We start from the raw sequence: 16,634 nt of genomic DNA, 5'->3' as shown, positions 1-16,634 counted from the left end.
CTTCTCCAAAATCTTCTCTGAATTCAGTATTTTGTTTGGTAGTAAGAATGTTGGTTACTTTGTCTCAGATTTGTATATATTAATGGTGGTTGTTCAGTAATGACGTTAATGTCTTTGAAATATATACATATATGTATATTATACAGACGCAGATACTTATGTATACTATGTTTATCCAGGTGTGTATGTATATGCATATAATGTATATTTATATAAGTATTATGTGTGTATATATGTATGTATATATATATATATATTATATATATAATATACACTTATTTACAAGTTTTAAGAAGTTATTATTATACTGGGGCATTTCTTGGTAGAAATTCCAGACTTTTTTAGAGTTTTAAATCAAATAACTTGATTGATTAAAAAAAAAAACACTTTAAGTTAAATAACAGTATAGTTAACCTCCAAATAATAAAAAAAACTTCCGGTCAGAAAAACAAGGGTGAAAACTTTGAAAGGTAACACTGACAATATTTTTGAACCAGTTGTCTCCGTCAAGATATGTGACTATCAAAGGATGTCAGTAATGTATTCCCTGTATTAGAAATGACTGTAGTTTGCTCAGTAGAGGTCTCTGAAGTGTCTTAAAACCTAGAGTTTTTGTTTAGCAAGTTTGTTTTTCTTCTTGATGATGTTTTCTTTTGAATCAAGCAGTTATTGAAGATTGTTGTAGCTACATGCTTAAATCTGTCCTTTTTTTTCTGCACTCCCAAACTACATAAGTTTCTTTTTAAATGTAAAGATCTTTAGACAGTCTCAATATTGAAGTAGAATGATAATAGTAACTTAAGACTTATATGGTGATTTAAGATCTATAAGATGCTTTCCCCAATGGGTCTTAACTCTTAATTTTATTGTTTCTTTGTCAGTGTGTCATTGAACAATATGTGTCCTAGACAACAAAATTCCAAATCGCTCCTTTCAGAGACAGAGTACTGGTTTGGTTAGGACGCTTCAGCCGTAAAGCTGACTTTGATAGCTATGTGATCTTTTTTTTTTTTTTTTAAACAGTTTTCCTTCTCTGTTCCTGTTTTATCCTTGCTAAGAGGACCTATTGAATTGGATCATTTTTAAAAGATTACTTTCTATCTCTGAAATGCTGTGATTTTTGTCATCAAAAAAGGAAAATCTCTACTTGAATTGTTTTCCCTCTTATAAGAACTAATTTGTTTACTCATGATAAGTTTGTAATATTATGTGCATTGTTTGAGTTTGTGTTTACACAGTAGAAATACAACCACCAGTCCACCCCTGCTACCTAATGCTGCTGTGGTGCATTCATTCCTGGTCAATCTGATAGCTTGAGTTGAGCAGATTGTCCTGAGCTAGAGAAATATTTATTTAGCAACATATTTCGCAAGTTATTATGGCATATTGTCCTCAAAATAAGGAAACCTAGATTTTACTCTTCTCCTTTCTGTCTGCTTATTGTGTGATTTTGGATATCAATCATTTCTTTTTGGATCTTAATTTGCTCATCAGTACATGATTTCCAAGTTCCTTTATAGCTTTGATGTTGTCTGACTTTAAAGCTCTTAGTTATTGAGCCTTGCCATGTAAAATGGGTTAAATCAAATTGGGTTTTATTTCCCTAGTGAGGTGGACTAAATTAAGAGAGATATAAGCTTTAACTTCCTGTCTTCCAATCAGTGAGATAAGATTTCTAAAGTGCTTAACACATTGCCTGAAACAGGATCTATGTAAATGCTTTTTTACCCTCTTCTCAACTTTGGCATAGTCTTAACATCTTAATGAATTTTTTAGGATAGTATAGCTTGTTAAGAAACTGTCAGATCCCATATCTTGATGTTACTACTTTGATAACAGAGTATAGACATGTAGAAACAATGACTAATTCTTCCTTTAACTTTTTATGTGCAGCAACTTTCTTATCCCCTGAGATGTGTTGAGCAAATTCCTAGACTAATGGTAGTTATCCACAATGTTCTATTAGTAGTAATTATATCCTATCCATGATGGAACATAAAAACTAGGAAAGAGAATTATACTTGATTCTGTAGTCAATAAAACCACTAAGAATTTTTGAACAGAGAGAAGACATGGTCAAGAACAAACAAATAGGCAGCCAGTTAATGAAAAAGCAGAACTGAGGATAGCAATAGTTCTGGCAAACAATGGGTAGTTTACTAAAAGCTTTATGTTATATCAGGGGACAACAATTATTGAATTCATGAAATGTTTCTGTTTATATTTATAGTTACAAAACTAATAACTTATTTGCAAGTTATATGTATGGGTAATTTTACAGCATTGACAATTGCCAAACCTTTTGTTGCAATTTTTCCCCTCCTTCCCCCCACCTTCTCTCCTAGACAGCAGAATGACCAATACATGTTAAATATACAAAACTAATAACTTATATCAGTGTTTGTACTATGATTATAGTTGTTAGCAAAATAAAATTCTCTATTTCTATTTCTCTCAAATCTACTTGAATTTCTCTGATCCTGCATTTCACACTGGGGAAGCCAGCCTCAACAAATACTTTCATTGTATTAACACTTCTCATCAAGACAAAAGGCCTTAATTAGGCAAACAAATAATTAGCCTAGAAAAAAGTTCAGGCCAAAACACAATTAATGCAGTTGCTAATTGTTTTTTTCCTGCTGTAGAGTGTGTGAATTGGTTTTTCATCATGCTTCATAAAACAAAGGAAGGCATTAGGTTTTGGTCTTTATGGTTACTTGAGCGTTTGTGGATGAATGCCCTCACTGAGCAAGTATATATAGTGCCACTTGGGGGTGCTACACTTTTTTTTTCCTGTCTTCAGGTTCTTTACAAATCTATTCAAAGATTAATAAAATTGATTCCTTCCACCCTATCTCAAGCACAAAATAGTGCCATCAATTCAAATATATCTCCATTTGTTTAAAGCAGAAGTTCTTAACCATGGATTGCTTTGAAAAAAAAAATCAATAACTATGCTTTAACATAATCAATGTATTTTGTGTGTGTGTGTGTGTGTGTGTGTGTGTGTGTGTGTATGTATGTATGTATGTATGTATATTATGCATTTAAAATGGTTGTTCTGAAAAGGGGTCCAAAGACTTAACCAAACTGACTGCCCTAGAAGTCCATGATGGAAGAAATTAAGAGTCATTGATTTGGAAAAAGCATCTGTTATGTGTGGATTAGGTTATTTTGTGTATTGTGCACTGAGTTTTGAGGTCCATACATGGATAACTTGGTTTTAACTCTGTGGACTAAACATTTTTAGAATTTCTGAGACAAGTAGATTTGTGGAATATTCTTTAATAGATAATTATTTAATTTGAAGCACTCGGTTGGAGTGTTCTGTCCTTAAAGGCAGTGCAATTTCTATTTTTTTAAGTGCAAATGATGTTCTAGTTTGGAAGATTCTTTTGTTTGTTTTTTAAAAGATAGTTGAAGTTGGGGAAAGGATTTTTTGTTGTTATGGACAGAAAAAAAAGAAATGAAAAACCACAAAGAAGTCATATCCATCAAGGGCTCCTTGTAATGGTCTGCATCTTAATCCTTTACTAGTCTTATTTCAACATTTTTTTTTTTAGGTCAAACTTTGAAGCCAATTCTCTTCTATGAATAATCTGGTTAGGGATCTGAAAGTTCTCATCTCAGTTGTTTTCATGAAATTGTTGGTTCTTTTAGAAAGCACCCAATTTTACATTTGATTCCTAATTTTAGTTTTTGGATTGATTTAAAACTCTGAAGATTGCCCTATGGAATCATACTCACAGCATCTCTTTGTTTTATTTCCCCAGAAGTCTGGGGAAATATAGCCAGCAAAAAGGGGTGTGTGTGTATGCGTGTGTGTGTGTGTGTGGCTGGACACTAGGAATCTAATGACTTATTTAATAAGTTTGCCTGGGTGTTAAACATGGATGTTTGTGTACATCAGCTTTTTTTTGGGAAGAGTTCATTATTAAATAATAACAAAAACTTCCCAAAGCCAGTAGTGTTATTTATGATGAAATTTTTGTGTCTTTTGTTTTCAAAATATCTTGAGCTGTTCTATACCGTGAGAAATGAAATCCATTCTATTTGAATTGGAAAATTTCAACTTTTAACCTTTGATGAACTTTGGATGTATCTATAGTACTCGATTCTCTCATTTAATGCTAACCTGGGGAAATGTTCGCATGCCATAGAATTTACAGGAGAATTCCATTCATCACTGTCAGAGTCAGATTAAAGTGTGAGTTAAAAAGTAATACATTAACCAGGACTGATGCTAAGGATTGCTTTTGTAGATCTCTAAAAACAATCAGTTTCTTACATATAGTGAAAAGTAGAAGTATAGCTAGTGGTATTTGGGGTCACAACATAAGCCCACACATTCCAGGAGAATTTATTTTTAATTCTCTTCCCCCCCCCCCCCCAAGTGTTCTGTTCTTTGAGAGAAGAATTGCCTTTTAGTTATTCCAACCTGAGAAACATCTGGTCTCTCTCCTTCAAGAAGACAAACTACTCTTATTCTAAAGATATCACCCATGCAAGAGCAGAAGTTGCTTATGAAAGACATTGATGCCTTTTGCACAGTAAAGGGAGGTAAAAATATTAATAAGAGATTTGTTCCTTGTTTTAAGCAAGGAGAAGCATATGTAAACTGATGGGATGAATTTATTTTAGAAAAGCTTATGGTGAAATAGATTGCTTTCATTAGACATTTCCCATTTAAAATCCTTAGGAAACTTTTTTTCTAAGCTCCAGTGTGGGAACAAACTTTAAAAGACACTATATGTTAACTTTTAGCTGCTAATTCCATGATTCAAAAACATGGTTTATGCCAGAGAGCTGTAATGATATTTTTCCTAGGTAAAGGATACTTGTAGTTCTATATAATAGTACTAAAGGTTCACATATAGATAGTACTTTAAGGCTTGCAAAACACATTTGTCACACTTTACTATAAATGACATAGTATAAAGATCATTGCATTTATTTTATATGGGACAAAACAGATCTGGAGAGTTTTATTTAAATTGGTCAGTGTTAGATAGTCAACAAACAGCAATCAGGACTGAAATATCTAACCATTGTTCTCACAACTGAATTATGCTGCTTCTGTATTATTACATTACTGTCAATATTTTACAATCATTTGCTTTTATTGTAAATAGAAGTAGGAGCCAGGAGGAATAGGCATGCAGTAGAAGGTATTTTTAAAATGTGGCTGCTAATTTTTCTTTTGTGTATCTGTGAAAGCTATGCACTCTTGTGGTGTGCAAGGCAGAAAATACTTGTGCATTTATTGTATATAACAATCATAAACAATCACAAAGTGGAAAGCCTATCACAAATGTATTTTTAAAATCTAGATATAAATTTTACTTGATTATGATTTCAAACTAGGAAGAAAGTATCTGCTGCATTACTTTTACTTTGAGTATTCTTGAAATAAATATATATATATATATATATATATATATATATATATTGCCTACCATTGTACAAAGAGCCCTGGTTTAAAATCAGGGGAACCTGGACTCTTGTGCCCCTTTATGTTTCATCCCTCATTGTGCTAATCTGTGATCTCATTTGCTTAGCCAGTGTTACTTTCAGGTTTGTCTCTTCTCCCTCCCCCCATTCTTCCCAAATACATAGAGCTCTGTTACCAGACCAGAGCACAGTACAAATCACAAACACCCTACAGTTGCATCCCTTATTTTCAAAATGGGCTATTGATGCCTGTTTTTGGCAGCAGACATTTCAGCATGTGGGGAAATCCAGATTTATTAGCATCACTGACCAGGCATATAATTCTGTTAGGTATGGAGGCTTAGCTTTTTTTTTTTTTTTTTTTAAGAAGAATTAAAACCAATAACAACAAAACCCAGTAAACCCTGCCTGGAAAGAGATGTTAATGAAGGTAGTTCTGTAGTTGTGTTCATTTCCTTCATCCCAACTCACTCCCTGCCCTACCAGGCTGGCTTTCCACATTGTCTGTTTTTCTCTGTGTGTCTGTGTGTCTGTCTCTCTTTCTGTGTCTCTCTGTCTTCCTGTATCTTTCTCTTTCTTCCCGGCTCTCTTTCTGTCTCTCCCTGTCTCTCTGTCTGTCTCTCTGTCTCTATCTCCCTCTCCCTTTCTCTCTTTGTCTTTCTATCTAGGGAAAGAGAGACTCTTTCTTTCTATTTTCTCCCTCCCTCTCTTTTCCTCTTTTCTCCAACTCTTTTTCTTCCTCTCTCTTCCCTTTTTCTTTCTCCAACTAGGCGATGCCTCCCTTTCCCCCTTCCTCTTCTGATGACCAGTTAGCTGATAAATACAGGTACAGTAGAAATGTTTGTATGAAATATACAAACCTGCTAGGGTCTGTCAAATACAATGGATTAAAGAGGTTTTTGTAGAGGTAGAGCAGGCTGGATGAGGCACAGTTCAAATGAATGGATAATAAATCAGCAATCCATTCTGGAAGGAAAAATCAGGACCTGTTAATTAAGCATTCTGAGCTAATTGTTAAATTAAAACATAACTAGGTTTAAAGAAACTGAGCACTAGAGAGATATTTTGGGGTCAGACCACGAATGTAAATTGTGATAAAAAAAAAATACTTTTTTTTAATGAGATTGTTGAATTGTTTCAATTGTGTCTGATTCTTTGTGACTCCTTTTGGGGTTTTCTTGACAAAGACACTGCAGTGGTTTGCAATTTCCTTCTCCAGCTCATTTTACAGATGAGGAAATTGATGCAAACAGAGTGAAGTGACTTCCTTAGGATTACATAGCTAGCAAGTGTTTGAGACCAGTTTTGAACTCATGAAGAAGTCTCCTGACTCCAGACACAGCATTCCATCTATTGTACCACTAGCTCCTGGATAAAACCTTAAACAACTTATATATTTGTACTTGGGGAGGAAACTGAGGAGCAAATGGTGAGTACAGGGTGGTGCAGTTGTGAAGAAACACTTGGTGCTAGGGTTGACAAGATCATTATTCTGCTCTTGGTTTTATCACTAATTTGTTGTGGGATGAAAGAGAGCATACATCTAGGACTGGAAAGGGCCTTAGAGGTCTCATTTTATTGAAGAGGAAACTGATTTGAGCCTGGGAAAGTGGCATTTTTGAATAAGTCCCTTCTGTTTCCTGGGTATTAGTTTTCTCATCGATGAGATGAAAATTAAAATAAATGATCTAAAATAATGGATTCTTTACTACCACACTGTTCCTAACCTCTGCCTATTGAAATCTTACCCTTCTTTGAAATCCAGGTCAAATGTCCTTCTAAGGTGCCTGTCCTTTCCCGATCTTCCCAAATAAGAAGTTTTGTATGACATTTGACATCTACCCTAAGATGCACTTAACACATTATGTTCTGCAGCATAATTGTGTGTGTGTGTGTGATGTTTTCAGTTCAACAATTAGTGATTAGAGATTTTTACTTGGAGCCAAGAGGACCTAAGTTAGAGTCTTTCCTTGCACTTTTACTAGCTGTATGACTGTTCTCTTTGAATATTAGCTTCCTCATCTCTAAAAGAAGGATAATAACATTTATAAAGTGCTTTGCAAACTTTAAAATTTCATATAAATGTAACATATTAATAATTATAATAATTAACATTATATAATAATATAATAATAATTATTAAATAATTAACAAACATTTATGAAGTGTTTTCTGTATACCGAGAATACAAAGATGAACAAAAGGTTCTTGTATTGGGGCCAGGGAGGATCCTTTTAAAGTATATAAGTCAGTATAAAGTAAAGGAGAGTGTGATAGACAAATCCAGCCAAAGTACTTTAGGAATATTTCAGTAGGGAGAGAGGTTGCCTGGCTTGCTTTCAACTGGGTTATGTCCACTTGAAGAACAGGGACAGAGATGATGAGAGTTTGTGTTTTGGGGAGGAGAGCTGTGGCCAGTGCCTATGTATCTAAATGGTTAAGGAAAAAATCAAAACCCAGGAACATGATTAGAGATGAACAAATAAGCAAATTTATATTAGAGGTATCATGTGAGAAGGAAATAAAATTCTATGAAGTAATGTTGGACCAGATTATAGATGGCTTTAAGGATTCAACTGAGGACTTTGTATTTCATTTTAGAGGGGAAGAGGGAAGGAGCAAAGGGAAAGGAATAAACATTTATATAGCTTCTACTGTGTGCTAGGCACTGTCCTAAGTGTTTTACATTTATTATCTCCTTAGATTTTCAAAATAATCCTGGGAAGTAGATGCTATTATTATCTTCATTTTTTAATTGAAGAAGCTTAATAGAACATAAATGACTTGCTCAAGGTCATGCAGTTATTAAGTGACTGAGGCTGGGTTTGAACTCAGGTCCTCCTGTCTCCAGAGCTAGAGTGCCATCCATTTTGCCACCTAGTTGCTTGAGTTAGAGGCAATAGGGAACCCATTAAACCTTTTGTAAACTAGGTAGTGATATGCCCAAGCCTGTGTCTTAGAAAGTTTATTTTTGTATCTTTGTGAAAGATAAATCAGAGAGAGTCTGGAGGCAGGGAGAACACTGAGCAGCTTTTTATTACTTCAGGTGAGCCAACTGTATTGACAACCTGAGTGGGGGGTGGCAGCATGAGTGGGTGGGATGTGAGCTAGCAATGTTGTGGAGGTGGAAATAAGAATACTTGGCAGCAGTTCATGTGGTGTGTGTGTGTGTGTGTGTGTGTGTGTGTGTGTGCGCGTGTGTGTGTCTTAGAATAAGGGATGATGAAGAGTAAAAATGACAGAGATTTTGAGCTTGGGGCAGAGATATTTCAATAGAAAGAGACAAATTGGGGGAGTCTGGTTGAGGTGGTAGATTCACTCACTATTGGAACCTTTGTTTTCCCTCTAGCATAGTGATCTATACCTAGTAGATATTTAATAGTCTTATTACTAATTTGATTTTTTAAAAAAATCAGTAAGTTTTATTAAAAGAAAAACCTCTATAGTCTCACAGTGAGAGTCTATTTGTATCACTTCTAACCTCAGGTTTTGAAATCTTGTCAGTCTCTTTATTGGCCTGAACCATTTCTACAAAGGAAACTGTTCGTTTCACAGTCTTGAATTTTAAGGTCCCAAAATTCAATGACTTTTTGGGAAGGAAAAGTTCTATTAAGATAAGAGCCCTGCTAATTTATGGTCTGACCAGGACTGAGTGATAGAGATATTTGTAGTTATATAGGTCAAGAAGAGATCTATTCCAACAGTCACCATGTCTTCCTTTAGAAGTACAGTGGATTGTTAATTATGCTTTAAGTCTTTTCCCATAATTAAATAAGTACAAATTGAGACAACTTTTCAATGTTGTCTTATTACTATTGAGTATAAGATAATTTTGAAAAGTTGTCTCAATTTGCTTCTTGGAGTGAGAATTTTATTCAATTGATTTATTCAATCATTTTGTCAACAAGCATTCATTAAGCATCAACTGTGTGCCAGGCACTCTGCTGGAGATCTAAAGACTAAAGGGAGACATTCCTTGCCTTTAAGGAACTTAACATTCCACTAGGGGAATTCATGTTCAGTTAAATGCAAGATGTGCAAAATACATGTGTTAAAGAGACTGAATCATGATAAAGGTCTAAGAGGTAGAGATTAAGAGGGAGAATAGCTAACTTTAGCCAAATCTGCTGCATTACTGAATTTCAATTATCTATAAATTTGAAACCTCAATTTTTTTTTGCATATGCAAAAATATATAAAAATATAGTATTTATCCTTTTAAATTGAAGTTGAGTTCACTCAGGATTTGGAAGAAAGCTAATGCAAAAGCATGAACTTCAAGAAAGATGTCATATATGTGGCCAACAGACAGATGCAAAGTGCATGATAAAAATACATAATCAATTTGTAGAGGTAGTCTGGGGCCAGAGTATAAGAGGTTTATGTGCCATCCAGTAGAGTTTATACTTTAACCTAGACATGATAGGCAGTCACTGCAACTTCTTGTACAGGGAGACAAAAAAAAAACCCAAAACAAAACCCAACAGACTTGTGCTTAAGGAGTATAATTTTGACAGCTTTGTAGAGGATATATTAAACAGAGAAAAGGCTGGATATTGGCAGACAAATAAGAAGGTTTTGAATATTTTAGACAAGAGGTGCTGACCTGAATTATGATTGTTGTAGTGTGAGTGGAAAGAAGGAGGCAGATGCAACAAATATCTTGGAGCTAACTTGGTAAGACTTAGTAACTGATTATATTTAGGGGATAAGTAGGAGGGAAGAGTTGAATATAACTTTGAGGCTTCAACTCTTGGGACTGGAAGAATTGTGGTATCTTCATGAATCCTTATTCTATTATCCCTCCCAGTTTTGGTAATCTGCAAGTTTGATAGGCATGCCAGTGTTCATATCTAAGTCATTCATAAAATTGTTATATAGCACAGGGCCAAGTACAGGTCCCAGAGGCAAGACCCAGGAGATCTTCTTCTAAACTGATGTTAAACTACTGATTACTTTTTGGATCTGGCCTTCCATTCAGTTTGGAATCTACCTAATTTAATTATTTTATTATCCACCTTCCCAATTTTTCTCTTCTTTTTCACTTCCTGAGAGATTTATCAAATGTTCTAAGAAAATCAAGGTAAATTATATCTATAATGTTCCACTGATTTTCCAGCTAATAATCCTGGTTTTTAAAAAAAAAGAAAAAAGGAAATAGGCTTAGTCTGGCTTGATTTGTCCTTGTAGAAGCCATGCTTGGCTCTTAATGATGACGTCTTCTCTTTTCAGATATTGATTAGTGTTGAAGCAAATTGATCAAGCCATTCAGTGTTGTGTTTGGTAATCAAATTGATTAGAATTATAATTTTATTATTTACATCAAAAAGCTGTTTGGATGATTGTTGCCTGTTATATCTCTCCATCAACCAATTTTCCTCATTTCAGATAAGAATTCTTGGTCTGATGTATTTTTGTGGAAATTTGTAGCAAATGGTTACTTAAATTTTAAAACTTTAGCTAAATTTGTTACATTATTGAATTTCAATTATCTATAAATTTGAAATTTCATTTTTTTGGCTTCTATAGTAGCTATCCTTTTAAATGAAGTTCAGTCTTTATTTTCTCTCTTTCTCCTTCTCTCTGTTGGTCTGTCTCTGTCTCTGTCTCTCTGTGTTTTAGAAACCTGGGAAAAATCTTTTCCTGAGGAATGTGATAGTAAATGTTTAATAGTCAGTTCTATAGGGAAATTTGATCTGACTTGGGTACACTCTTGTACTACCAACCCTGTAATAATTTTTTTTTTTTTTTTTTTTTTGCTGATGCAATTGGGGTTAAGTGACTTGCCTAGGGTCACATAGCTAGGAAGTAATAAGTTGTCTGAGGTCGGATTTCAACTCAGATGCTCCTGACTTGAGGGCAAGCACTTTATCCACTACACCATCCAGCTGCCCCTAACCCTATGGTATTTTTAAGGATCACTCAACAATAGTGTTTACCAGTTTTTCAATATCTAAAGAGATAGTAGTTTATAATCTCATTTAGTGGTCTATGTCCCAGCTTCTTAAACTATTGTTTGTGATCCCATATGGGGTCTCATAACTGAATGTGTGAGGATCATGAAATTATGATTTATTATTAATAAATATTTGATTTGAATAGTTGCTTTATACCTATATACCTGAGGTTATGTAAAATTTCTAGGGCAAAAAGGGGTTCCAAGTACAAAAAGTTTAAGAAGCTTTGATACTAAGTGATTTGGACTTCAAAATTACCCTTTTATCCATAATTTTGGAAATATGATCATCATCCCTTCCTTTCTTTCTGGCATTTCATCTGTTTCTACAAATTGGGTTGGAAAGTGCTTAGGAGTCATGATTTCATCTCCTGAGCTGTCTTTTTCATCTCTTTACCAGGTTAACACATCAGTATTTAAAAATCACATCCCACTTTCTTTCCCTACTTTCTGCTAATCTTTTGCCTATTTTACCAATGTATGTTATTTACCTTGCTTTACTTTGCCTTGATAACAATCTTTGACTTCTCTGTGAATCCTCATTTTTCATCTCTTCCTTCCACTGCTGCTATTTCTTAGGTTTCTCCACCTCCTCTTCTTTCTCATATCTTTCTACCCCAATCCTTTTTTTTTTCTCCTTTAAATTGAATCCTCCTTCAGCAGGAGTTCTTCTCCACCTTCAGTCTCCTCCTTAAAGTCAGTCTTTGTCCTTCTTAGTAATTCTAAAGCCTAACAGATTACCCCCATAGTTCCTTTTTCATCTCTATGCCCATTCTTTTGTACAGTTCTTCTTTGAAAGTTGGATATAGATTACAATCTTGACTCACTTGTTACTATGATTGAATGTCAGAGCTAGAAAAGATCTTTTGATAGTGTCAGTGTTTTGAGGACCCTTAGAGATCAGTTAATTCAATCCCTACATTTTAGAGAGGCAGAAATTGAAATTCAGTGCAGATAAATTACTTGTCCAGTATTACATAGGCAGGTAGTTAGGAAAGCCAAGTAGAACTGAGGAGGAATGGAATTCCCTGGGAAGTCTATGCCAGAATCATGGAGCATTGAATGGCGTTTAAGAAAATCTTATTTGGTAGTTAAAAAATTCTTGTAGGAAAAGCACATGGAACTTCAGAAAAGGATCTTTTTTTTTTATTATTGAGGAAGAATTCTCTGCTCAAGGTGAATCTTTTCTGAGGAAAGTATTAAAAGAAACACATATCTGGAAGGACCTTTAGAGTTCATCTGGTCCAATCCTTTCATTTTACAGATGAGGAAACTGAGTTACAGAGAGGTTAAACTATTTGCCAAGGTCACACAAGAAGAGGTAGGGCTTTACCTTGGGTTCTGTGATGTTAAATTCTGCACACTTTTGTCTGTCTTACACTGCTTTCCATAATTAATTTGTGTGAATGCTGCATGTGTGTTTGAGTTGTAAGAGCACAATGGACACTTGCTCAATACTTGCTGAGCTGGATTGAATTTTGTAAATGATTTGGCTTCACCTGATGGAGGTTGTTTCTTCTCCACAGGCACAGTAAAGGTGAAGAGTTCTGGCATCCAAGTGGGAGACCTTATCATCGTTGAAAAGGTTAAAATAAACATGTGGCTATTGAAATTCTGTATTGGCATGTACCAAGTTTTTTTCTCAGTTAATATGAATATGTAATTTGTGGATTGAAAAACTAATTGTTCAGTTGCTATTTAGTATTAAATATAATTCCTTTTCCTGGACACATTTTATCTTCTACTCTGTTAGAAGCTTGGAGAGCAAAGGTGGGGGGTTGGTGAAAGTGGAATTCTGCAGTCTGTGTATACTCACTAGTCAAATGTTTTTCTTTAATAATATGGTAGAGGATCCCAACATTTTGATTTTCAATTTTGATTACTTTTTTTTTTACAGTCTAGAACTTTTATTCACATAATCCCACTTTAGTCAGAAAGCTGCGGTTTAAATAGGTTAAAATATTCCACTTGTTCAGTGGAATATATATACTGACTTTGGATTCAGAGGAGCTGGATTCAAATTCTTCCACTGATGTATACTACCTATATATGGATAAGCCATTTAACATTCCTGGGTGTCAGTTTATTTATCTATAAAATGAAGATTAGATTATTTTTGAGGTTGCTTTGAACTCTAGATCTATGATTCTATATGTAGTTTTTATGTTCAAGTTTTCTAGTTTTTTTTTTTTTTTTGCCTTGTAATGAGGATTTTTATTTTTATTTTTTTATTTATTTTTATTTTTTATTTTTTTTTATTTAATAGCCTTTTATTTACAGGATATATGCATGGGTAACTTTACAGCATTAACAATTGCCAAACCTCTTGTTCCAATTTTTTACCTCTTACCCCCCCACCCCCTCCCCCAGATGACAGGATGACCAGTAAATGTTAAATACATTAAAATATAAATTAGATACACAATAAGTATACATGACCAAAACATTATTTTGCTGTACAAAAAGAATCAGACTCTGAAATATTGTACAATTAGCTTGTGAAGGAAATAAAAAATGCATGTGTGCATAAATATAGGGATTGGGAATTCAATGTAATGGTTTTTAGTCATCTCCCAGAGTTCTTTTTCTGGGCATAGCTGGTTCAGTTCATTACTGTTCCATTGGAAATGATTTGGTTGATCTCATTGCTGAGGATGGCCTGGTCCATCAGAACTGGTCATCATCTAGTATTGTTGTTGAAGTATATAATGATCTCCTGGTCCTGCTCCAAGTTTTCTAGTATTAATAGCTCTCCATCTTTAAATATATTTTGGCATTGTTTAGTAAACATATGTTCGTGGTGAATATTTTTGGAAACTTTGCTATCTTAGTGAAACTTCATTAAGGTGAACTACAGTAAATAAATTATAAAATATTCTTGTTATTGCCTTAATTTCTTTGCAATGTTTTTATAAGCATGGGGGGTCTAAGATATGTGGGGGGTGGCAGGAGAGTGCAAAGAAGTCAGCAGAATAATATTTAATCAGAGGAGAATCGTGCCTTACCTCCTTTCTGAAGAAAATGTTCATGCCCTTTTCAAAAGGATTAAAGTAGATGATACAAATGTGATTTCAGGGGAGAGTGAGATGTTTCAGACAGAAGTGCATACCCCCCTCTCTTTAAGCTGCTTCTGTTTATAATTATACTATATTACCATTTCTGCTTTCCCTTCCTTCAGAAGATGACTTTCATTAGTCATTGATATTTCTTTTCCCCTCTATTTATATTTTCCCCTCAAAAAAATCAAGCAAGAAAATCAGCAGAAACAAAACTAAAATATAGGAAGAGTATTTGTAGCATTACTAATAGAGAACTCCTTGGAAGAAAGCCAATAGTTGCCTTAAGCTCTAAGCTGGTGATCCTTTGATGGGAATCACTGGAGGTAATGGTTGGATTCTCTGGAAGCCCAAGAGCTCCCTTCCTGTGATCGGATTTCTATGGTGGATTAGTACAATAGCAGCAACTTGCAAGATTTTTCAGATTCAAAACAAAATAAATCCCTAAATCTCTGTTTGACAAAGAAGCAAACTTAAAAGAGGCTGTGGGCTTAAATTTTTTTTTTCTTTGGTGGGGTATAGGCAAGGGGAGGAGGGTGGTAGTGGACAGAGCATGCACATGTGTACACAATAACACTCTTTCTTTTCATAATACAGAACCAACGGGTCCCTGCTGACATGATCTTCCTGAGGACATCAGAAAAAAATGGTAAACATCTGGGATCAATTTTGAAAATAACCATTAACCTTTCAGTGGTTATTTGGCAAAACAATAATTTGAAAATGTAACAGAAGTAGATATAATTTTGGAGTCACAGGGATGAATCAAAAACATCTTTTTGATGGACTAGTCTTTCCCCTCCCTCTTCCTTTTTTTTGTGAAGGTGATTTATGTGATGGTAGATTTTGATAATTAAAAAGATACAACCGGCTGGACCCACGTCGAGTCACAGCTGGCAAAGTCACACAGTGGCTCACGTTCCATGGAGAGTTAAATAAATACTGCCTGTTATCACTCTCCTCTTGGCTGAGTTAAGCTTAGCTTCAGGAGCTGGTGGAGGAGGAAGTGTTTCTAACATAGAGGCTTTAAACAGCAGTTGTCTCTCTTCTCCTAGAAAATTCCTTCAAGATGTGGTGATATATGGCATTAAAGAACCAGGGGGGAAAAAGCCTCCCCTTTTCATAAGCTCCTCATGAATGACAGGGCCTCTACCTCTCCTGGGCCCATCCGTTTGTTTATTGTGATAGCCTGTGTTTGCTTGACTGAATGGCTCAGCTGGCTATAGCTGCAGTTGTAACCCTTTCTCAGTGTTGTTGCCACAATTCACCCATCTCTCTACCAACGGGCTTTGAAATCTCCCCACTTTAATATTTTTAAGATGCTCTGAATAAATGGTGCCATTTTCCCAGTGAATGATAGTCAGGCATGATTCTAGAAATCTTTTAACCTTTGAAAGCCAGAATTTATTTTACTTTGAGGTTCTTGTGAGCTGCTCTAGTTGATTTGGGTTCCCCCTTCTATGTCTTAGGGGGAAATGAATAGAAAGGAGGTGAGGAGTAGGGGTTACCAGTTAGAAGTCTCTTCTTATGGCTTTGGCTTTAATACAGACATTATGAGGTTTTTTGGGCGGTAAACTAGAAGATATACATACAAGTACAATAATAAACACACACATGTGAACATGTATGTGTATGTATATATGAACATGTATGTGTGTATATATATGTGTGTGTTTGTATACACACATATATAATAAGGGAGAGAGAGAGACAGAAATTAGTCTTAGAGTGGGAGGAGAAACAGAGTCTTGGCTTGATTGCTTACTAGCTGTAAGATTTTAGGCAAACCATTTCACCTTTTGTGAACCTCAGTTTATATAGTTTATAGTATAAACTTAGTATACCTCCCCCTTTTTTTTTTTTTTTTTTCAATTTTTGCTTTCCAGAATTGTGAAGAAAGTTTGTTGTAAAACTTTATGTGCTTAATAAAGGGGAGTTCTTAGTGTTGGTAGTAGCAGCAGTAATAATAATAGCCACTAAACTTTTTTGAGTGTCTGCTCTATATTAGGTATTGTGCTAAGCTCTAGGAATACAAAGAAGGCAAAAGACAGTTCTTTTTCTTAAGGAGCTCACAGTTCAATGGAGGATACAACTTGCAAACAACTATGTATAAGCTAAACAGTAAGCAAAACAAAATAAAACAAAAAAACACGAGAGAAGATACTTGAATT

The 16,634-nt window shown here is 34.7% G+C and overlaps 1 protein-coding gene across 1 annotated transcript in view; it reads left to right on the top strand.

The window, feature by feature from the left end:
• Positions 1-16,634, top strand: part of ATP9A (ATPase phospholipid transporting 9A (putative)) — a 154,917-nt gene that overhangs the window by 47,380 nt on the left and 90,903 nt on the right. The window contains exons 5-6 of the mRNA XM_031951642.1: positions 12,934-12,992; positions 15,061-15,112. Coding sequence (XP_031807502.1) covers positions 12,934-12,992; positions 15,061-15,112 — 111 coding nt within the window. The remainder of the gene's footprint in view (positions 1-12,933; positions 12,993-15,060; positions 15,113-16,634) is intronic.

The sequence above is a fragment of the Sarcophilus harrisii genome, chromosome 2, assembly GCF_902635505.1.
Source record: "Sarcophilus harrisii chromosome 2, mSarHar1.11, whole genome shotgun sequence".
NCBI lineage: Eukaryota > Metazoa > Chordata > Mammalia > Dasyuromorphia > Dasyuridae > Sarcophilus > Sarcophilus harrisii.
This window is presented reverse-complemented; position numbering and strand designations above follow the sequence as displayed.